The sequence below is a fragment of the Salminus brasiliensis genome, chromosome 16 (genome assembly GCF_030463535.1).
Source record: "Salminus brasiliensis chromosome 16, fSalBra1.hap2, whole genome shotgun sequence".
In the NCBI taxonomy this organism is placed as follows: Eukaryota; Metazoa; Chordata; class Actinopteri; order Characiformes; family Bryconidae; genus Salminus; species Salminus brasiliensis.
This window is the reverse complement of record NC_132893.1, coordinates 18,226,363-18,250,329: the sequence shown is the minus strand read 5'-3', so window position 1 is coordinate 18,250,329 and position 23,967 is coordinate 18,226,363. Positions and strand designations below refer to the sequence as shown.

The window sequence follows — 23,967 nt, the reverse complement described above, 5'->3', positions numbered from 1 at the left end:
CATTTTGCAGGTGGGCGACAGTGCCCACACCTTTGCGCTTCGGTTACAGAACAGCTTCAGTCCTGTCCTTCCACTCTGCCGCGTTCTGAATCCTCATAAACCCTTCTTTCTCCATCTGCGTCCCTTTCCCTCCGGCTCTGGACATGGGAAAGCCGGGGGAGCGGACAGTCTGAGCGGAGCGGGCAGAAAAGTCTTCAGACTCAGGCGTGGAGGTGGCCGGGGCTGGGGAGAGTGTGGGGCAGCAGCCTGGAGGGGTGGAGACAAGGTGGGAACAGCTGGAGAGCGGAACAGAGACTGGTGGGCCAGGAGAAGGGTGGGGAGGCTACAGGATGGCTGGGTAATCCGTGGCACCGCGCTCACATTCTGGTGGCGTCTTCGTCTGAAAATCTGCCTCGTCTTATCAAGAGTGGTGGTCTGGAGGAGAGAAAGGGGACATTTTAGCCTACACAATATGATACAGATGGTCATGTTAGACAGGTGTGCTGCTAGTGGCAGCCTGGGAGCTGTCAGTCAGCAGGAGTGATGTGGCTTTACCTTATCCAGTACATGCCTGGATGCTGGTAGAAGTCCAACGACCCTGATCTTTGGATGCAAAACTCATGGTCAAGCTGAATGGAGAGAAAACAATGCAACTCAATTTAAAGCATTCAAGATGCCCATACACAAACCCCCGCCTGAACCGAGGGTGACCCTAAGATTGATCTATACTGTATATAGAACACAATGACGAGAGACCTAGATTCAGTATACTTTACAGGCTATCAGCTATTTAACAAACTAACGAGCAGGGGAAATAGAGATTAAGCCTAAACCTAGACTAAAAAGAATCTTGATTGCAATCTAGTTCAAGATTTATGGGTCCATGAGTCCATCGTTCTATAGGCCTGATTGGAGGACAATACTTTCTGTAACCTGTGTACTGAATGAACTGATCTGGCAGCAGATCCCAGCTCACCGTGATGACATCCACTCCCGGCATGGTGCAGCTGGGCTTGGGGCCAGTGTTAAAGTGCTTTTTGATCTTTCCTGCCACTGACAGCTGGTGCTCATTCTCTGATAGGCCATCGTTCTGTTGGGAGAGATAACACAGTGCGGACACTTCATTACATCAGATTCCACGCTGAACAGAAAACAAAAATTACTTAAAGGTTTACAACGAGTCTTATGTAATGCAAACGGAAGGGTGAATATTTTACCAGCACAGCTAATTCATGGTTACTGTTCAGTCTTCTCAAGCAGCTATAGCTCTTTCAAGCTGCTATAGTGGGTTGGACTTATGTAAACTAATTACATAAACTAAGTACCGAAATATTATTATGAGAAAGTCATGAGGATTTATTGTTGTTTATAGAGAGTGTATCTATATGAAGTACTCACAGTGACCCAGGGATGTTCTAGCACCTGCAGAGCTGTGTATCTCTGATCCACTTCCACCTGCAGCATAGACGTGATCAGCTCCTGCAGGCACACACACACAAGGCAGAGAAATAAAAAGTGTAAGTGGTGACCCAAATGACTTTGAAGATGTTTTATATTTTATTATACTGTAGGTTATACTAGGGATTGCCAAGAGTTGGGTAAAAGGAGATGACCCAACCCTTTTTGACCTAGTATCTGATTTGAGATACATTTAACTCACCTTTGCTGAGTCCGACACATTATCCCAGTATGGGAGAGGGAATTCTAACTGGCCGAGCAGAATCTGGTCAAACAGGGCTTCCTGGTCCTCTGTGCTCCTGTGGAAAAGAGAAATGGCAGCAAATCACATTATAAACAAAAATCCAAGAAACAGCACGTAAGCTTGAATATGGTTCAAAATAAGTGCAGTTCTCCTAGTAACCACACGAGGGCACTACTCGCCATGATGTCTTACATAAGTAATGTATATTGCACTTCCTACACTGGCTAGCATACTTCACACAACATCATAATCCCAGTGTTTGCATAAGGAGTGAAACAGAGGGCCCACAAATCAACTGACACACAATCTGGATCCGACTCTACTCCATATTATCTAAACAAAGCAGCAATGCTCTACATTTTTATGTTTGACATTTTTATGTAAATAGCAATGATCTTGTTCTTTGTGCAAGTCAAACACATAGTAGTTGCAATGTCCCTCATATGATGCCAGTCTTTCTCAGAGTGGAAAATCAAGATTATAGATAATAATGCATTTAGACATTAATAATGGAACAGTAATAAACATACCCACGAAATGGTGGAAAGCCACATAGTAGGATGTATGTGATGACTCCAGCTGCCCATATGTCAACCTTAAGGCCATAACTACAGCAAGATAAGAGAAAGAGTTTAGTCTAAATTTCAGAAGAATGCTCTTTTGGTAGATGTAATAAAATGTAGTCTAAAAAATTAATAAATAAACAAAAAAAAAGTTTAAAAAAGAAAAAAGAAAATTACAATAAAATGTAGCATATTTTTTTACATATATATATGTAATTACAGTGTTACAGTAAAATATAAATGCAATGTAACATAGTGACAAAATGTTAGATGTAATAAGTGTTTAAAAACATCTAAACGGTAATAAAATATACATAAAATTAAAAAAAAAGTAATAACAAATGAAACACTTACATACAGTATATAAGTATTTCAGTAAAAAACTATGTAATATATGACCAGTCCAGGTAATGCTTTAAATATTGTGAGATGTTATACTCTTGAGATCCTATATGCATTTTTAATGTGCAGTTCTCACCCAGTCTCTGCAATGATTTCAGGTGCTACATATGTAGGTGTTCCACAGACAGTGTACAGTGGTCCGTCCACCACTGTCGCCAAGCCAAAGTCTCCGAGCTTTAGAGACTTGCTTCCATCCTGGTGCTCATAGACCTGAAGAGAAAAATAACAACAATATGTGGTTTAGTGCACAGATCACATGACTTCTCTCTTCATTCACATTCTTTCAAATCAGTGACTTGGCCTGATCTCAAACTCCCCCGACACGGTTGATAAACACAATGCAGTGCTTGCAGCATTCGCAGCATTCCAAATTCATAGCTGAATTTCACTGATGCTAAAACGGAAAGATGATCCACTGGCAACAACACATCCTACTCCTACTCTGGTCAGCTTTTTCTGTTCTGCTGGGTTACATAATATCTGTGGTAATGGCGTTTCAAAAGGGCCTTATATTGAGTGGCAGAAGGTAGAGCTGTCTCTTTGAAAAAGCACGCTTCCAGCCACACAAGCGATTATCTTCGGCTCACACAAGGAAAGAACGAGTGTGAGGAAAGCCTGCTCCACTGAGCTCCACTGGTTTACTGCCTGCATAACAACGCGCTGAGGTGCTGATTAAGTTCGAGATGGAAGTAACAAAGTGGACAAAGCTGCTAGCATATCGTCGACGTCATGCAAAAACCACATCTCCATTTTTGCTGTTTTTATTTTAGACATAATGTGAATCTGGCATGCTGTCAAAATGTCATAATGAACAGACCAATAGAAATGTTTCGAAATATGGCATGACAGTGAGAATATCATTATTATTTTGTTTATGAATGGAAAAAATCTGAAACCATGGTTCTTAACAAATTATTTTTGGATATACTTATAAATATCCCCTCTTTGCCTTGATGTAGCTTTGCAAACTTTGCTTTTGTACAGCAATATATAACCAAAGGTGATTCTTGTACAAGACACTTGAAATATTATCCCATTTCTACAGCAGTTAACAGAACATGCTTTAGATGTAATGGTTCAATAATTCACCATAATCTCAGGGATGGGTAATAAAAGATTGCTAATCATCTTGCCAGTCATGTTGCTCATTTGAGCCTAATGTGTCTGTGTAGAGGCGTTCTGTGAATAATGTTCCATCAGGAGCGCACTTAAGTAATGGCCTCTCTCTCTTAATCATCATCCCAGGCCGACTGGTGCTGTGGAAAGGGTACACCGAGTCCACACATACACACACACACACACACACACTGCTGCTGTGTTGTAGTGACGTGTGGCTGAAGCGATTTAGCCCCTGGGCAGGGTACAGTATGGTAACTGTCAGAGTGTGAGTCATGTCTCACTTCCTCCTCTGTGAAAGTGATATCACACATCCAGGCTCAGGGAAAAAGAGGCAGGCAGGCTGGCACTGTGAGTCAAAGAGTCAGCTAACTGCCTTCATTTCTCTCTCTCTCGCTCGCTCTTTCTCTGGATGTCTGTCTCTTTCTTTCCGCTTAGCTACAGCCCACAAACTCTGCAGGGAGGCTTCAAAGATGAAACACACACACACATAGACACACGTGTAAAGACACACATTGCTGCTGTGGTTGTCATGCAGTTACGAAATCATATAACGGACCATAAAATAGAACGTTGTTTGTTTTCTGATCTTGACTTATCCATGTTCTGCTTTTTTACATCTAGTTTTAATGAGCGTCACCATTCGGGTTGAATGGGACCATTCTGTATAAAGATGTCCAACCTCATAAGGGTGAGTGGAACATGGATTGTCAGTTACATTGGGACAGAAGGTGATTTATGTAATATATATATCTCCTATTCATATCTCATAGGTTCCAAAACCCTGTTTTGGGTTAATCTGCAATCAAACCACAGATCCTGGATTGATGGATGGTTGAGACAGTGATGTAACACATGCCTAAAAGAATGCTTCCTAAAGATAAATGAATGAATAAAGCTCTTACCAAAAGGTTCTCTGGCTTGATGTCTCTGTGGACAATGTTAAGGCTGTGTAGATACTTAATGGCATTGGCCAGGTTATAAAGCATGCCGCTGGCATCTCTCTCAGTGTATCTGGTAGCAGAGGTAATAGCGTCAAAGAGATCGCCTCCCTGTGGACAAAAAGGACACAAGCGCAAAATAAATTGCATGTTAAACTGTCTACAGACCAAAACCAAAAAAAGGACACGCAGTGTCACTAATGCGAAGCACCATTAATTAAGTGCATTAAGTCCACTAATAAGTACGGATAGCGCCCCTTTTGGAGTTTTTTTTTAATCCCTCTACCCTCTGTTAACACCTCAGCCTACAGACAACATTCAACACATGAGCATGAAGGTCATTAGTTTCTGCTTTACAGCAGCTTCCTGGAAATTGTGCTGATGACAAATAATATGGCCAGAGATTTTACAGTGGCCTGGTTTGCCTCTGGTGTGGCAAGCAACGAAATCCTCTCCCAGAGACAGCTAAGTGGAGCAGCGGCTTAATATAGAGCTCAGCTGGACCACGCCAGCAGTACTGTACACATCAGCCACTCAGTGAAAAGGGGCATCAAACACAAAAGTTCCTCCAAGATATCAGTGTGCTCCTTTCCTTCTATGGTTTTTTACTTCAGGCCTGGACTAAGTAATGGACACCATATGGCAGTGATTTACCTGCCCATATCACAACTGTTTCGAGCAGTTAGTCAATATGTTTGATATGAGAATCTAAACAGCCCTGACCTAAACATAAAATCAAGGCAGCCTTATTAAATCCCCTAAGTGTTCGACACCTACGAAAAATTAAGCCAAGCGAGCCCCATAAGGAGGAAAAAAAAACGTCTGTGTTGCATACCTTGACAAGCTCCATGACTAGGTAGAGCTCACTGTAGGTGTCCATCTCCTCAATCAGCAGGACGATGTTAGGGTGCTTCACTCGCCGCAGGATAGCGACCTCGTTCTGGATCATTTGCTCCTAAGGAAAGGGTTCACAGAAAAGACAGAATTTGTATTGTAGTTTGACAGTCTTTAGTTTTGAAGACTACTTAGGCTAGAGATATACTTGCTGCTTGGCCATACGTTCCCATAGGCAACTGGCTGCGTTGTGAATGTAACTGTTCACATACATGCCTATGTGCTACACTTGTTCCCTCCACTAGAGGGCAGACCACTCTGTTTGTCCAGCACTTTCCTCCATGCATGTACTTAACGGTCTCTGGTTTGTGTCCATTAATTTTTGCAGGTTTCCACGTCAACTTCAAAGATAATACTGATCTCCCGCCAGCTGTTCTGACAAGCAAGGACACAACATACAGATGTGGGTAACTTTCCACTTTTTCGATGCTGCCGAGTGCCTGCACTGCCCCTACCGCTTTTGTGCGTATTGCACCTAGCATACGCATAGCATTCATTTCTAGTGACCCGCACTACAAATCCACCAAACAGGCAAATACCTTTAGCAAGACCCATTGACTGTAAAGGAAATATCACCCAGAAAGTCATTTTCTTACTCACCTTCCCTCTGCATTTGCCTTTGTTGATGATTTTGAGGGCGTACGCTCGGCCTGTGGAGTGTTCCACACATTCATGCACTACTGCGAAGTTGCCATCACCAATCATGCGGCCCACCCTGTAGCGGTCGGAGATGGAAGCTGGGACTGCAGGGGCTGTGCTCTCCTCCACTGGCTCAGCTGATGAAAAGAGAACCAGAAAGAAATGCTCACACATACTTCGCTCATTCAGGCCTTCTGACCTCGAGAAGCTTCAGCATGTCTTCTTATATAACAAACGCTTTACGGCAGAAAGACGAATTCTAACGGTGTGCCCTAAATCCGTATTGTGTCATTGCACCCTTGCAAGGCTTGTGTCTCAAGTTGTCTAAAGATACAATAAGAAGTCAAGGCAGCCACTTTTAGACTATGTTTGAAAGGCTCCTTTAGAAAGAACCTAAAGAGCCGTGTTAAGGGTCAAAGCTTTTTTCTTTTGATGTTTATTTCTTAACCTAGCATATTCCAGAGGGGTTGTATCGTACCACGTAACTTGTGAGCAGCTCTTCTCTAATGTTGGAAGACTACAGTGTTGTGTAATGAGAGTCAGACGTTCATGCAGGGTTGTCCTGCTTCTTACCATCGCTGACAGGCCCTTCGCTCTCGTCCAGGCTGCACACCTTGGTAGAGGCCAGCGAGGCAGAGGAGCCGCTCTGGTCTGAGCCCTGAGGGAAACAGACCAGCCAAAAATTCACTCACAGATCACTTCAAATGGAGCTGGAGAAGGGAAAATGACAGCAATAATAATGATGACGATGATGGTGATCATGATGATGATGACGACGCTGTAAACAGCTTTGACATGTACAGCTCTTTCCAGTTTTCAGTCTCTCCTCTGAGGCTGGCTGTCCTAACTCGACCTCCTGGCACCTCCCCTCCTCACTCGTGCCTGTGGGCCATACAGACCTCCAGCTATTCTCACCTTTAAATCCCAGATGCAACACCAAGGCTAAGGCGAAGCCCCTTGGCCTGCTCAGGGCTGGTTGCCATGACAGCAGTGAGAGAGAGGGAGCTAGGGAGAGAAACAGGAGGTGCCGGCTGAGTCGCAAATGAGTTTTTTTCCTCTGGCTCGTCTGCTTGAGGCAGCGGGACCCCTTCGGGTCATAGCTGAGAGTAATTAGAGCTGGATGTTCTGCACTGGACCAGTCTTGCCACTGGGAGAGCCACGGGGCTGGCGTTGGACAGTTTGTGTGTACGGGAGTGACCTGGTTGGGCCCTGATGGAGGAGTACACATGTGTAGGATGGGGGGTGGACACGTGAATCTGACTGCGGCGCTAAAGGCGCATAGAGGCGGCCATTTCAGCAGCAGCAAGACTGTGTTTGCGGTTGCTTTGGGTGTGGCTTCACCAGCATAGGACAAGCCAGGCAGCAAATCCACAGTGGATGTGGAAATGACTATGAGTTTACGTGTGTGAATGCATGTCACTTGCTTAATACCGAATTCAGTTCCATTTCATTCACATCCCAGGCCGTAGTGATGGCAACACAACTCTGTTGCCATGGAAACTGCCGGCCTGCCGGAGTGAGCGGCGACGCTAGTAATATTTTTCCTGTGCGAGACAGGGTGCAGCATAAGGCAGGCCCATACAAAGCAATTTCCTGTTTCCTGCTCCGAATGCGAGGCCACCTCTCCGCTGTCCAAATACGATGATTTCCTGTGCTTCTGCAGACCAATGGTGAGTCGGATGGAGCTGGGCATTATGAAAGAAGCCAGTGATGCTGTTCCAGCATTATATGTTTGTTTGCTTACATTTGAGTAACAATATCACTCATACTGAACCTGAAATAACAGAACTGCAGCATTTCACGCAGAGCCAAACAATACAGTTCATGAGAGCGATGGGGAGTATCCATATTGACTGGATGAAGAACATGAAATGAGGCTCTGCCACTTAAACTCTCTCCCTCTCTGAGGACATTTAAGGATACAAGGGGCAAAACCTCTTAAGAGATTATTTACTTTGAACCAGGGAGAATCCCCACCCCCCCCTATAGTCCATCTACTACTACAAAATTACAGGCAGAGACTTGGGTCAACACAGTTTCAAACTCTGTGCATGATCTTAAAAATCCCATTGTTGTTTCAGGAGCTCAAATCGTGCATGGGAATGAAATGAACGTCTACGAGATTATCTGAATAAATAAGGCATCTGGCATCACAAAATCTCTATGATCTGTCTACACAATTCTAGCTTTGGGATCCAATATCGTGACTATTGGTGCTGAGGCAATAATCTGTTTAGGATAAGCCACAAGACCTGAGCCAGCTACAATAACATTCTAATAAGCAGTTTCCCTGTGCGCTCTGGGAGGCGAACGTGAAGAGCAGCACAAGCATCACGAGCGCAACAGTGACCCAGATCACAACTCTTAAGCTTGCAAAGTACGGACAGCGCTCACTGCGAGCAAGGGTGGGGAACTCGAGAAACTTGGGCTGGAGTTCTGGGCGGCTTCGGCTGATGAAACTTGAAGTCAGACCCCCCGCGTAAAAATGTCCGTCACAAGAAGGTAGAGAGGGAAGAGGAGTGGTTTTATAGGGTGTGCAAAAATGGAGAGGAGGAGTTTGGCCATGGCCCTTCTTAAGTCCATTAAGTTGAGATGGGACAAGTCCAACTTAGAAACACCCAAAACAAGTCACGTACACATTATAAAGACAGGGAAAGGCATGAAGCAATACACATACATTACATTCAATATATGCACCATGCTCAGATATACACATGAATTTATTTATTTCTTTTTTTACTAAACAAAATACAAATGAAAAGAATGGTTTTAGGCTGGGAGAATGGCAGGATTAAGACTAAGACTGGGATTCTGTTGCCAGACGGAGCATGATTGCAAGATGTAGTAAAACAGAGCACAATCCAAACGTCTTAACTAATGAAAAAAAGTGAGATGAATGAACAGGATGGAAAATAAAGCAAAACATAAAATGCAGAAAAATGAGCCGGATCGGACTCTAAGCGTCAAACATGTGTGAAGGCGAGAGAAGCGGAAAGAAATAAGCAAATGAAGACAACATCACACTGAAAGAGACAGAGATCTGAGATGACATTTCATGCAGTGTGATATTGCTCATGATGGTAACTGACTCACAAAACCATAAATAAATACATACATACATGCAAAACTATTTACACATTACAGATGTGGATGGATGACAAATGTGAACATGTATTAAAAAAAAAAAAAAAAGAAACAAAAAATAAAACAACAACCCACAAACACACACTTACATGTTTGACATAAAAATGAACAAATGACAGCTTTCAAATTTCAAGTACTAGAACATGAATGACAAGCAAACATACACACACTTAAACACACCCAGATGAACATAGATGTGAGAATGAGAAGAGCATGCAACTCAACAGGCAGCGTGGTCTTAAAAAGCATGACTGGGCAGGACGGTAAGAAAGCCTTGTAGGAAAGATACTGAATGGCTGGCTCATGGTACAGGAAGTCACAACATCCGATTCCGTGCAGTAAAACAGGACCTGCCTGTTTGAAAATGGAAGAAAAACTGAACCCTCTCTTCAGCCATCGATGAATCAAACTGAATCAGGTAGCATCAATTCTGATGAGCTGTCTAACCTTCTTTGTGACAGGGCATGGCTGTGAGCGGAGGGGGCACTTGCCAACTTGAGACAGATCTTGACATTATAAACAGATCATGTGCGTAGGAGGTCTTTACATGGATGTAAAAAAATAAATAAATTTAAAAAAAAGAAAAAAAAAAGGTGTTGCTGGCATTAATGGAAATGCAGGGTCGCCCCATATTCTAGGTAAATAGAGCAGTGGATTTGGAGAGAATCATACGAGGGTAGGAAGGTGCCCTAAGGATACAAACGCTAAATCATATACATACGGGCGAGCACACGAAGTATAGCGTGGTCTTCAGCTGGTGTTCTTGTGTAATTTGGAAAAGTAGGTCATGCTGTGTGCATCTATAAAGGCAATGCTCAGCCTGGCTATATCTGCCCTGGTGCTAGAAGAGTGATCACTCATGCATAAAGGATAATGATTTGTGTTTAAAACATTCAGCACTCCAGCTAAATTGAATATTGGCTCAGAAAGCAGAAATAACATGTTGGATATGCACACAAAGGCAGTAAATCTATGTATGAAACTGAAGCGCTGTGGAGGACCTGCTAACCTACATGAAATATGCAGGCATAAAACAGTCATTAGATGTTTTATAGAGAGAAGGAGCAGAGACCCTCCAAACAGCTATCAGGAGGAAAAGCGAAAATTAATCAGAGATTTAGAGACTGCACATCATTTTGGGCTTCTTAGCACCCAAAGTCAGTGTCTGTCTGACTCTCATTAAATACAAAGGCGAAAACAGGAACATTCAGTGCTGCCGAGTGCCACTCCAACATCGCATTTATGCAAGAGTGCTTTCCCCCTTCCTTTTCCCCATTCACAGAAAAAGGCGGCCTTTTTTCCATAGCGTGACCCACTTATGTGGCAGATGGTTGTGAAGACATCATGATTCCTCCTCGCACAGAGCCGATCATCAGTCTGCCCCAAATTCTCCTCCGGAGAGAGGCGGCAAGCAGCGAGGAGAGCAAAGCAATCCTCCTCGATCAAAGCGCAGCAAGATCATTCTGCTTCGAGCGCTCTTCCAGCGATCACAGAAACTGTGAGGAAACGTGTGGAGAATATGAAATATGAAATAGTTCAGTGACGAACTATGTGTTTGTGTGTGTGTGTGGGGGGTTGGGGGGCTGAACCCAAAGAAGTTTTTTTGAGTCTTGTTGGACAATTTGCTCTCGGTCCAACAAAATAGTCACAAATTCTCCTCCTACTTGCTGCAATGTTCCCCGAAAAAAAAACAATCTTTGGAGTAATGCCAGAGTTGAACCACCTTTGGCAGTGATTCTGAAACCGGTCCTTAGGGACTCGCCCCCACAAGGGCTGATTTTAGAACCACCACTCTATAGAAACGTTCAATGGTTGGTTCATAAATAAATAAATAAATAAATAAATACTCAGTTTATACAACTTAAAACTGCCTTTTTTTCAAAAGTGGTTCTTCTATGGTATCGCTCCGGAGAACTAAAGCGTTGTTATCTTTTACAAAAGAGCTCTGGACGACAACGTGTTGGGTTGGCATCACCCACACTTGTGTCCTACTATGATCCTCTAGCATGTGAAACTCATTCCAGGTCAGAGATGCCCTCTGTTCCGCCTGGAGCAGGCAGCCTTCAATTAATCCATCCTAGTTCAATACTAGCACGCGACTCAACTGGCAGGCTTTACACCACCACACTCTAACTACACAGCAGTGGCTGAACTGCCCGAGAGAAACCTGGCACCAGCCTGCATTGAGCTCCCAGTGGGAAATCTATACATGGTGGTGATGGAGTAAAGAGAGAGAGAGAGAGAGAGAGAGAGAGAGAGAGAGAGAAAGAGAGAGAGAAAGAGAGAGAGAGAGACAGAGAGAGAGAGAGAGAGAGAGAGAGAGAGAGAGAGAGAGAGAGAGAGAGAGAGAGAGAACTGTAAGCAATAAACAGTGAGGAGCTCAGAGTTCACACCAATTAAAGAGTTGGTCTCTTGTTTGTCCATGGGCTCCTGTTGAGTTGCATGCTCGTTCAATAGCCTGTTTAAAGCTCTAACACCATCACTATCACAGTCTGAACGTCAATGTCATCATTAGAAAAGGCAGAGGTCATTCTCCGTGGGCAAATCTGTTGGGTTTTCACGCACGGCATAGACGGCCAAACGAGCGAGAGAGCACGTGACCGTGTTCAAGGGAGAGTCGCACCAACCCCACATGCTAAAAGATTGTGAGACTGTTCAGTGGGTCTTCCTCAATGCTAGCTCCCCTCTGAACGAGTGTGTGTGTGGGGGGGAGGGTTTATGCTGTGCTTTCAGTGCCTGCCTTGTCCTTTTCCTGGAGAACACAGAAGGAACGTGTTACTGAAGTCTGGAAGAGGTGAGAGCGCTGTCTACAAAAAATGGGGACTGGAGAGATGAGCATGAACGAGGATCTTGGCTGTCTAAGCGTCATATATCTAAGCATGTAGTGTGTGTTGGTCTGCGTATGAGGGTCCTACCTTGCGCTTCTTAAGACTCCCAGGACTGGGAGGGGAGGGGCTGGGTGACTTCATGGAGTGGGGCGTGGACAGCTGGCTGGCTGGCGTCCCGTTCACTAGAATAAAAAGGAGATCGGCGGTGTTAACAACTCATAACAGAAGTACACACTGAAAAAAAAGGCTGGAGTACATAATAAATATCAGGACATTACATAATTAAATATATGGCAGTCAGAACAGCGTTTTGGCATTAACATAAGTTTCCCTCAGCATTCCATGTCAGCGAGGATCTTCAGACAGAACCTGGCTCTGAGAAAACATGTATGAGGAGTAGGAGGATAAGGAGGCATCGCCCACACAGCTACAGCTCCTTCCTACACTCAAATCCCCAAACAAATCCACCCCTACCATTCACTGTTGACATGCACCGGACCGGTACTACACAGCAGTCTATGAACACACTCCCCCACACTTCACACCACATCCAGCCCACCCACTACTTAAAGTGGGAAGCAATTACACAGAATATTAAAACTTGTGATACACACTAATACATAACTGGGTGGTCCTTATACATACTAACACATAACTGGGTGGTCCTTATACATACTAATACATAACTGGGTGGTCCTTATACATACTAATACATAACTGGGTGGTCCTTTCCACCTTGCTGGATACATCAGCATAATGCAGTGCAAAATCCTAGATAACAACCCCTGCTTAAAGACACAATGGATATGATCAGATCATGCAGAAATCACACAGTGAAGGTCTTAGAAGTCCGACATCCACATCATTCATTAGTTTAAGTCATTATGATCAATATTCCGAGCACAATGTTTAATCACTGTTTATTACTGATCTGATCACGGAGCTCGCGCTGAATGGACGAGTATGAATGAGAGGCAGTTAGCTAGCTAACAGTGTTACACTGCATTTTACAGACAGTTCGGGAAGACAAAACAGCCTCCTCTGAATAGAAAAGCCAGCAGAAATTGTGTCAAGAGCATCAGCTAACAGCTCTGCATACAGAACCGGAACCAGAATACTAGCTAACTAGCTACATTACTCCCCAGACAAACAGGACCGGACTCCAACCACAGGGTGAGAAATATTGACAGTGTTTTCACACACAGGTAGCTATCAAATGTCCGTTACTCCGCTCTCCCGTCGTAAATTCAGCTCCGCAGACTGTAAGAGACTCTGAGTACTGACAGAAAGCGCCGCTACGACCGCTCCAAACAGCCGTCTGCTCGAGCTCCCTACCTTCGTACTGCAGCATGCTGAGGACACAGTGCTTAATCCGAGAGGCAGTTTGGGGAAAGTGGCAGAGAACTGAGGCTCCAACCGCGAGCGCAATGAATGAAAAGGGCGGGAACGAGCGGAGTGGAGCGCGCGCGCGCTCGTGGGCGGCCAATAGGCAGACGGGCTGTTTGCGTTGGCAGTGACGCGCGCCGGCGTGGTAGGAGGTGAGCGCGCTGAAGAAGCGTACAGCAGGTAGTGACGGAGTCTGATTCACTTGGGCGAACCGATTCTTCCGAACGGTTCCGCTTTCATAAACTTGTTCTACGAGTCAACGCTGCCTTCATCCGAGCGCAGCTGGATTCGGTTCAGCCGGTGATTTTATGTTGTGGTGTTTTGACAGGGGTGGGGAGCTACGCCGCTGATTTCACTGCTCAAACACAACCGGTTCGACAGCCGGGGGAGATTTTTGGTGTGTTGCTGCTGATAAATGACCAAGAAGCTCCTCTTCCTGCTTTATGAAGTTGAAATGTGAAATAGCAAATAAATCAATCACATTCCCCTGAACACGCTGTAGTCGGGATGCTGCAAAAAGATTCACTCGGATTGTGAATCGGTTCGAAATGATCGCTCAAATGATCGCATGATTCGTTCACGAGAGTTTTTTTCTCAGCGACGAGCTGCTTACGGTCCACAGCAGTAAAAAAAAACAAACGAATAAAGACATAAATAATACAACCGTGATTAAACTTAGAAAAAGCCTGAATCCAATTTTAGACTGAATTAGAAACTAAAGTATTGTCGACACGGTCCAAAAAAAAAAAAAAAAAAAAAAAAGTCCACAAACCCATGGAAATAAAAAAGCTACAAATAAACATGTTTTTTGTCCATGGTCTGTGGAGGATTGCTGTAAAATTATGCTTCTTGTGAGTCATTTAGTCACAGATGTATAACTGAGGATGGGCAGCATTGCTGATGAGGAGAACACAGTGTTCCACAGAGCACCATCACTGTGAACTCATGCTGAGGTCAGAGCAGCAGGACAGGACATCTGATGATCTCTGGCCTCATGTGCAAATCATTCTGGATGTCAGTTCGTCAAGAGAAAATATTGAATCTACTGAGAATGTATTTAAGTAATGTGGTAGGCTTGGTGTTCAGCATTGGGTCAACTAAGTTGATACTTTTACATGAAAAACTGTGTGTGTGTGTGTGTGTGTGTGATTGAGGGAGAGACAAGAGAGGGCTGAAGCACACTCATGGGCACCATCTGTGTCATCCTGTTAATGCAATGCGAATGATGCATTCGCAGACAGACTTGGCCATGTTATTTTGGGTCAGTGCTCCAGCACTTTCTCTAAACATCTTGTCAGAAAAGGCCTATAATAGAGATGAACTTGGATGCTCCCTCCAATGAGTCTCTGCTTGGACCCTACGCAACCTTAGACCTCCACGGCCATATGGAGTGTGTTCCAGAGAAGCTCGAGCCAAGTCTATGTTCAAAACTATGAGTAAGCGCAGGAAAACAGATGCTGTTTGGGGAGTAGATCTGAGGAAGCTGACACTGAAGGGCATCCTGAGAAAGAGCCAGTGTGGGTCCAGACTTGTTCCTATCAAAGACGTCTTGGTTGATGATGACCAGTTGGGTCATGTGTGCTATTTCTGCTGGAGCAAAAGCCTAGAAGCACATATGGAGTTCATGATACAAAAGCCAGAGATCAAGACTCTGGTTTAAGGACTCATGTGAGTGCGTGTGTGCGCTCGCAGAGTGTGCATCGATTGCATCGATTGCTTTAAAGCACATCCATTCCCATGGCTAATTGCATGGCACTGTCCGTACCACAAATCCCCCAAGGCCACCGGAACACACCCTAACTTAACACATACATTTTGCTGAAGTGGACATCAGAAGCACCCAAAATCAGTCCTGGAGACCCCACACACTGCACACGTTCGCAGATGCTTTTCTTCTCACCACTACTGTATGGACTGCTTATCCAAGTTACCATAGACTTTTTTTATGTTAGCTCAAACCTGCCTGGCCAATTCTGTTGGCTTCTCTCTTTAACAAGGTGTTTCTGTCCACACCAACACCAACAATCATGACACACTCAAAATCAATGAGATCACAATGTTTTTTTTACTTCGCCTGTTGGTGAAGGTCCATATCTGAATGTATATGGATTCAAGATACTAAAAGAAGACTACCACAACAACCACTTAGCTATCCTTTCATATTTACAGCAAATAGTGGTTTACATGCAAAATATACCCCCATAACTCATAAAACTGGAAATAGTAATATAAAATATAAAATAAAAAAAATAAAAAAAAATAAAAAATAATAAAAAGTGCACGAGAGAGAGCGAGTGTGTGGATTAGCATAGTTTCTGCCGTTCTTGCAACATTAACATTCCCTTGATACAGCGTGATTAGCCCAGTTCCAAATGGTGCTTTAAGCCCCACAATCCACACTTTGGTGACATGAACAACCTGCAGATCTATAGAGCAAGAAACCTCAAGGGCACTTAGTTTAAATGCATTTGGGACAGGCGGGCAACAGGGTCAAGTGTTACACCTAATGCATTACCAATAATGGCACAATTCAGATTACAAACATAATGCAGTTCAGTTAAATTAATAAACAAAAATGTATTGTTTATCCACATCTGAATATCCTTCCTTTTACAATGTTGGCCAGAAGGCTGTAAACAAACCCTTATAGTCTGATTAGCTCTCACCTTTAGCTGTTCACTGTTACATGTATAAGATCCTAGAGGAACATCTCCTTCCTCCTCCTCCTCATCTCCTTGTGGAGGAACATCTTAAAGTGCCTTGTGGAACCTTTAAGAAAAGGTTTTTTAAAAAAGGTTCCTCGAAGGTTCCTCAAAGCACCTTAATAAGTTCCTCCACAGTTTCAAACTGCAGAACCTCCAAAAGTTCCTCAAGGATCTCATACGCTTAACAGTGTGTGGTTCTCACATGCACATGCCAGAGAGTCTGGATTGTGTTTGATGTGAGTTTAGTGTGTCATGTACACTGTGCTTCTGCACAGTTTGAGAATCAGGACATGTTTGGACAAGAAAAAATAAAAAACACAGAACCTCAGGTGTGAACTTAGGGGAACCACTGGTCTAAGCTAAGCCTTTGAGCACTGCTAGAAATCTACTGGGCATGGGTTCAGTAAAGGTACAGACAGGAGACAGCAGAGTGAACTGTTTAGTGGCAATCACTTGTGCAACAAGCCAAGCACAGGAACAGGAGTGTCTTGGGATCAATCTCTTTCTCTCTCTCTCTCTCTCTCTCTCACTCGCGCTCACCCACCTCTTCTACTCTCTGCACCAGGTGCAGTTTACCAGGCAGCCTGTGTTTGTCCACCCTTACTCCGATGGGAGTGAGGGCAGAGGGGCAGAAACAGAAACTGAAAGAGTCCACCGTGTTCTCAGGCCACATGTCCCCCTATGTCCTCAGTGAACTCTGCAGCTGGGTGAGGGGCTGCAGCAATCACACATTTGACTAAAGAAAAAAAAAAGGCTGGCATGGGATAGGATGGCAATGGGATGGCATTCTCTATGATGAAAAGGTTTTTATATGGTATATCTGCCTGGAGTGATACATTTCTATGTTGATTACTACCAGTGTGGAAATGTAATCAGAAACAATTGACCAAATATATGACACACGTAACACAAGTATAATACACATTGATCAAAATCAATTCATCCATGAAGTCACACAAGAACCCTAAGGAACTGCTAGGCTTGCTCACCCTCAGGTCATTGGTCAATGGGCAAAGTGGTCTCTATAGAAGCAAATTGAAAACCACTGCTGACCACTGCAGATAATCATAAAGGCTCGTCTCATATTTGCCAAAAACAAACCCCCCCCCCAAGTCTTTTGGAATAACGGTATTTTGGTTCTGTTGAAAGTAAAACTGTTCTGGAGTTCTGTTCCCTACCAGTCAGTCATCAGTTTTTGATAAGAAGCTCAAGCGCAATTGGGTTATGCCGCAGGACAATTATCCAATGCAAAAGTCTATATCTGAATGACCTCAAATGTAGTAAAGTCAAGGTTTTCCACTAAGATGCTGCGCCAGGACCATAAACAGACAGTTCATGCTCAAAAACCCAATTCAGTGAATGAGTTAAAGCTAATCCGCAGAGATGAGTGGGCTAAAATTCATTCACAGCAATGTCAAAAACTGATCTTCAGTTATTAGAAGTGTTGGGTAGAAGTTGCTAATGGTTGCGTAACCAGTTATGAACTTTATGTGGGCAGTCTCTTTTCCACACAAGTGATTTATGTGTTTTTGCCTTCAGTAAATGAAACGATCAATTAAAAGCTTTTTTGTTGTTCATTTCTTATAGTCAATTTTGTACGAGGATCTAAAACCATTAATTGGATATAAAAAAAACAAGCAAAGTAACTGGTCTAATCTTTATGGTCTATGCAGTTGTTCAGTGTGAAGAATCAGACAATACCAAGGTAATCATGATGACATACATAATCACAAAAACATCATGTTGTCCACCTCTACATCTGAATATAACGTCTGGCCTTGTATCTACTTTGTGGTTTTCTGACTTTTTGACAAAGTAAATCTGTTCTTTACATCGTTCCTTACATTGTATCAAAATATTGTGATAAATGGACCAAAAGAGATGCTCCAAAATGACTCCTAGTATGTCATGCCTGAGCTGGATGTTTACACACATACAGAGATGTCATGAATTAGCGGCATGTCACCTAAAGCATAGGTGAAATACAGTAATGACAAGCCACAGTTTTTAGTTGAACTCAGCCTCATAGGAAAAAAGGCTGGAGAAAGGAACTGAAGCAAAAAGGCCACACTGATGTTTACAACCCAACTTAAGTTGTCAAAGGCCTCCAGGTGAAAACTCCCCTTATCCTGAATGACCGCCATCTCACCAACAACCTGAATAAGTTCTACTGCACCCCACGCAGGCTATTTTATCTCTGCCCCCTGCTCATCTCACCATCATTGAGCAAGATGTTACAAGGCTCTTCAGAAGACAAAAAGGAAGGGAAAAGCATAGAGCCCAGATATTGGCTCACCATCAGTTTTCAGTTTTAACAAATCACTGGAACTTTGCTCTGTTCCCACATGCTTCAAATGCTCAACAATCATCCCAGTCCTCCCAATTCCCCGACCTCTGTAGTCATGAAAGTCTTTGAACACCTGGACCCCTTGCACTTAAACATACAAAGCAAACAAATCTATTGATGCAGTAACATTGCCCTGCACTTCATTCTACAGCACATTGACAGTCCAATGACCTGTGGTAGAGTTCAGGTCTAGCACAGTGTCAACAAATGTTAGACTACCAAAAACCCTTAGGACTGGACTACCAATGATTGCATCTTGATAATCTTGATGTTTATGGACAGAAGTGATCCTCATAAACAACAGGGACAAACGTGCCTAAAGAGAGGAAGTTGAGCAGCTGGTGTTCTGGTGGAGCGGCAATCACCTCCCCAGAAATGGGAGGGGAACACGGCCTGCATAGCCAAGACAGCATAGCAGAGGACGCTCTTCCTCAGGGAGCTGAGGAAATTCCACAGGCCATTAATCAGGCCCATAATCAGGACGGCAGATATGATCATTGAGTGTAGTCAGTCGATACCTCAGGACATTTGAAAAAGCATGGTCATGAAATGTGCTGTCCAGATTATAGCTGACCTTCCTCACTCTGCACATTAGTAAGACAATATTGATACACTTGAGTATTACAATATTATGTGGCACTGTCAATTAATCCCTTTCAACCCCCTTAGCTCTAGCAATGCTCCCGACAATAGATGGGGGGAACTCAACACACTTTCTCTGATACAACCAAAACCAGCCACCGTCTTTTTTCGGATTGCACTGGGTCCCCAGATCCGCCGGACCAGCTAACAGACGCCTGTGCTGGCCAACACTGCTTGAGAGTGGTGAGGAGAGAGAGGGCCAGAGTGGCTTGGGATTTGAACGTGCAACCCCTGGGCCATAGTGGTAGCGTATTGGAGCGCTGAACCACCCGGAGCCCACAGTACTCATTTTTAATAAACGGTTTACATGCAAAAACTGGTGGCAGACATGGTTCATATTTATATGCATATGATAAAGTGTATTTTTATAAAATGACAGTTTTTCCTATGTGTTAAAAGTACTATATTCACTTTTTTACAGTATCGCAATATATCGCAATACATTGAATTGTAACCTCTGCATTATGATTCGTACCGTATCACCAGGCTCTTGCCAATACACAGCCCTACTTCACATCACCTCATCCATCCATTTGCATAGAAGACTCAGGACAGTCAAAGCTCTGGCCCTTATCAACACCAGTGGACAACTCACACTTTAAATAGAACTTTACGACCCCTGACTGTGACCCAGAACTATACGGCCCCTTACTGTGACCCAGAACTTCGCTCTGTGCCTTAAACGCACCTTTGCACAACATCATATCAGTCATATCATTCTGCAACACACAGTAAACACCTCTAGATTTGCAGTTTCCTCAGACCCTGCATATGAACATACTCACATATTCTATACATATTACATTCTATACCTTTTCAATAGTCATGTCATACATGTGGGCACTCACTAAGACCCATTCCTTGTATGCGTAACATAACAGCTGGAAATCATCCTGATTCTGATGCTGCAGCCATAAATCATAAATCACGGTGTCAAACGGAAGGAGCATATCTGTCACGTTATATGATATACATCTCCTCAACACTGTATTAATATGTATGTACCACACATTTCATGCATGAAAGGAAAAGATTTATGACATCTCTTCAGTTCTGCTGCATTAAGCTGGGTTAATGCATACAGAATCTTGTACTGCGTGAGGGAGGGGGGAGAGAGAGACCGGGAGGGAGGAGAGAGAGAACGAGAGAGAGAGAGAGAGAGCGAGAGAGACTCAGCCAGCTGCTCCGTGTCATGGTGGATATCACATTTAATGAAATTTCTATTTGGGAAGCATCTGTGTGACACGCACAACAGACTTTCGGAGGCGAGTGCAGTGAGGAGGGGACACAGTGTTACCAGCTGGATTCCTGCAGAAGCAATAAAGCAGGACTGGCTGATATGATGGAGGGAAATGTCAGCAAAAAAGTGGACAGTCTTAAAAGGGTCCACAGCAAAGACTAAAGCATAGAATAATCCTGTCTGGTTTTAATACAGCGCTGTGTATTTTTAAAACGGTCCGGTTTTAATATCCTGCAAGCCTAGGATTTTGCACAAAGACGACTGTTGGAGGGAATGGTACTGATAAATTGGTTCTCTGGCATACAGATGCCCTATTTTCACTGTCATTTCGAAACAGCATTAAATATAATCATATTCAGCAACATTTTTAAATCCTGTGGGTAAGGTTACGCTACAGGAAAGCACGAGCCAAGCCTGAAAGACGAGGGAGAGAGAAATTTCTGGGTCAGGAGATGCAGAAAATAATGGATCCAGGAAACGAAAGGTGCGGAAATCATTGCAAGTGCGCTCAAACAGCAGAAAGTACTAAAAAAAAAAAAAAAGAACAGCAGCATAAGTAGCAGAAAACATAGGCTGGATACACATGCATATACCGCTCGCTGGCCTGTGACAGCCGTTAGTCTGGATAGCTGTGTAATAAACTGCACAAGTTAACAGGAGTGGATTATAATGAGTGAGGCTACTGAATCAGCCGTGTGGAAGAGGTGCTCCTAATGACTTTCAGTGGGAGCTTGGACGCGGGCCGTTCCGAGCAGAATAGGTTCACTAATTAAATCCTTATATTCTGAATAAAGCGGTCCGGGTCAGGAAAAGGTTCGTTTGGCCATGTTGTAATTAGACTTGGGTGCCGGGCTCGGCTGTTTAATTTAATGAGAATGTGGACGGTGGTTTAAAGAGAAGAGGAGGCTGACTGTAGATGGGGAGGCAGGGGTTCTGGCTCTGAGTGGCAGCTGCACCGGTGCCTGAGATACAAGTAAATGAGAAAGTTGAAGGTAGAGGCTGGAGACGACAAACACTTGGCAGAAAATCACTTCTACCCAAGCCTAAAGGTGGTACAGGGAAGGCACATCTAACGCAATTCACTGTTATATCCAAAAGTATTCACACATCCCTTCAAATGAGTAAATTCAACTAGTTAAAAAAAAAGATTCACTGAAAAAACAAACAAAAAAAAACAATGTTCTCTGTACAGCGTAACCAGGAGGTATTGGACATCTACATCACCCAATCTTTTTTTTTCTATTATATTTATCCTAGTAGTGCCACTGTAAAACTGAAGAAAGAAAAACGGCAAACATGACATGGCATTTGGGGTACAGGGGGAAAAATGATACAAATCTGATGTCATAGTAACCCAAGGTGCACCAATTGTTGTCTATGGTTGTCTATTATCACAAACCTAGTGATGTGATGCGTATCACAATACAGGGTTTACAATTTAATATACTGAAATATATTGCGATACTGAAAGTAAGACGATAAACTCTCAGGAAAAAAAATTAAGGTGGTAGTACCATCAGGTTCCTGCAGGTGGCACTGCACGAGGGTGTGTGACAGGATTCATAGATGGAGAAGGAGGTACAGTGCAGTGATGATGTCTTGCTCGATGTGTGGAAAATGGGTCGCAAAGCAGATGCTAACGATTGGCAAAAAAGAGTGATTGCAAAGGCCAAGGTGTGATGAAAGTAGCTGAATTTGCAGGTGTACCAAAGCGTACGGTCATACAGGTCTACCAGCAGTGGCAAAAATCCCAGTATACAGGAAATTCTCATGAGAATTGTGGCCGAAAAACGAAACTGACGGACAGGGACCACCAGCGAGTTTCACGGCTTGTTAATGAAATTGCGGTTCCCTGTGAAGTGTTCCTTCAGAAACTGGTTGGGAAGGACCTGCATTGACTTCTAGAAGCAATTCTTGCCTTGAAGTGATGCAATTTTACTTCACAAGCCTTAAAATAAGTTGTGCCAGTTTAATCTTTCTGCAAAAGTTCTGATGAGAATTTCCTCTCAGGTCCAAAAGAGTAAAGGCTGGGTGGGGGGGTCTACAAACTTTTGGACATGCAGTGTACGCAGAATTATATTTGGGAATATTGGACACAGTGGACTTCTCATAGCGGCAGACATTGACATCAAACCCAAAGCACAGAGACACAGAAAGACTGCCAGACGGCAGCAAGACAGACTGACAGAGAAGTACATAGGTGGTCAGACGCAGAGATGTAAAGCATCTTTTTATGTGTGTGTATGTGTGTGTGTGTGTGGGGGGGGGGGGGGTCTGAAGTATGGTCAGACAAGGAGACCACTCAAGTCTGTCTGCAAACAATTGTGGCATTTCTATAAATCATCAGCACAAAGAGGTGTGTGTTTGTGTGCATGTGTTTGTCTGTATGTGTGTGCGCATGCATGCGTGTGGGCTGCTGGGCGCTCACCTTCATACATCAATCTGCTAAACTTAGCCTGGCTGCAGAAACATCACTGACAGGGTCGGTTATATAAACAGCCTCTTACAGCGTGGAGAGCTGCTGTTCTATCTTTTCCTCTCTCTCCCTCCCTCTCCCCCTCCCTCTCTCACTTCCTCTCTCTATAAAGTCTCTCGACATAGATAAACAGGATCTCTGCATATATTAAAATTCATATTTGTCCTACATCTATTGCAGTCCAGTATATTTCTGCCTGACTGTTGGCTTGTTTCAGTAACATCTGCCAGTTGGGATGGATTTCAGTGCTTTTGGCTTCATGTCCTGCATTTAAAAGAGGTAGAAATGGAATTCAAAAGTTATATCATAGCACTTTCAATGACTGATGTCGCAACTCGCCTTTAAAGCATTCCAGAAAGCAACCTAAGTAAGCAAGCCAGAGGCAACAGTGGCAAGGAAAGACTTCCTCGAAGCGGGAGGAAGAAACTATTGGAGAAACCAAGACTTCCAAAAGGATACTCATGCTCCTCTGGTCAAAACTACAAAACTAAATTATTAATAAATGGTGTAAAGTCACCTTTAAACCTATACATAAGTGCATTGTTGTGCTACTGATATAATCACAGATGTGCTCTGCAGCAGCAATAATAATAGCATCACTGTATTACTGTAAAAAACAAGCCTGTAAAGTTTACACACACTAGTAGGCTAGGACTTGACAAAGCCAATTAAGGACAGAAACTAAATACTGGGTAAAATGATCAAGACATAGAAAATGTTCACCCCTTTCCAGGGCAGTCGAGGCAAAGACGGGAAGGGGGGGGGTCTTACATGGATACATCTCCACTTTGGAGTCCTTCCAGATCATCCCACATGTGATAGACTGAGAGAGCTGTCAGGAGAGAGACAGCAAGACAGGGAGGTGCAAGTTGGAGAGAGGACAAGAGACAGTAAATACAATATGTGGAGGAATAAGAGTCGCCAGGCAAGAGCCAGAATGGTTTTGCAATGCAAATACAGTAT

General features: G+C 43.6%; 1 protein-coding gene across 3 annotated transcripts in view; it reads right to left on the bottom strand.

Annotated features, from left to right (window-relative positions):
- Positions 1-259: 259 nt before the first annotated feature.
- dclk1a (doublecortin-like kinase 1a) overlaps positions 260-23,967 on the bottom strand; it is a 64,804-nt gene continuing 41,096 nt past the window's right edge. For 2 of the 3 annotated variants that reach the window (XM_072658746.1, XM_072658747.1), the window contains 12 exons: positions 12,296-12,390; positions 6,810-6,894; positions 6,198-6,373; positions 5,539-5,658; positions 4,668-4,814; positions 2,723-2,856; positions 2,212-2,289; positions 1,640-1,736; positions 1,378-1,458; positions 956-1,069; positions 535-608; positions 260-414 (listed from right to left, as the gene is read on the bottom strand). In XM_072658746.1, the coding sequence (XP_072514847.1) occupies positions 357-414; positions 535-608; positions 956-1,069; positions 1,378-1,458; positions 1,640-1,736; positions 2,212-2,289; positions 2,723-2,856; positions 4,668-4,814; positions 5,539-5,658; positions 6,198-6,373; positions 6,810-6,894; positions 12,296-12,390 (1,259 nt within the window). In that variant the 3' untranslated portion in view covers positions 260-356. Of the gene's footprint in view, positions 415-534; positions 609-955; positions 1,070-1,377; positions 1,459-1,639; positions 1,737-2,211; positions 2,290-2,722; positions 2,857-4,667; positions 4,815-5,538; positions 5,659-6,197; positions 6,374-6,809; positions 6,895-12,295; positions 12,391-13,543; positions 13,682-23,967 lie in introns of those variants that run through there. The other variant, XM_072658748.1, reaches the window with a different exon arrangement.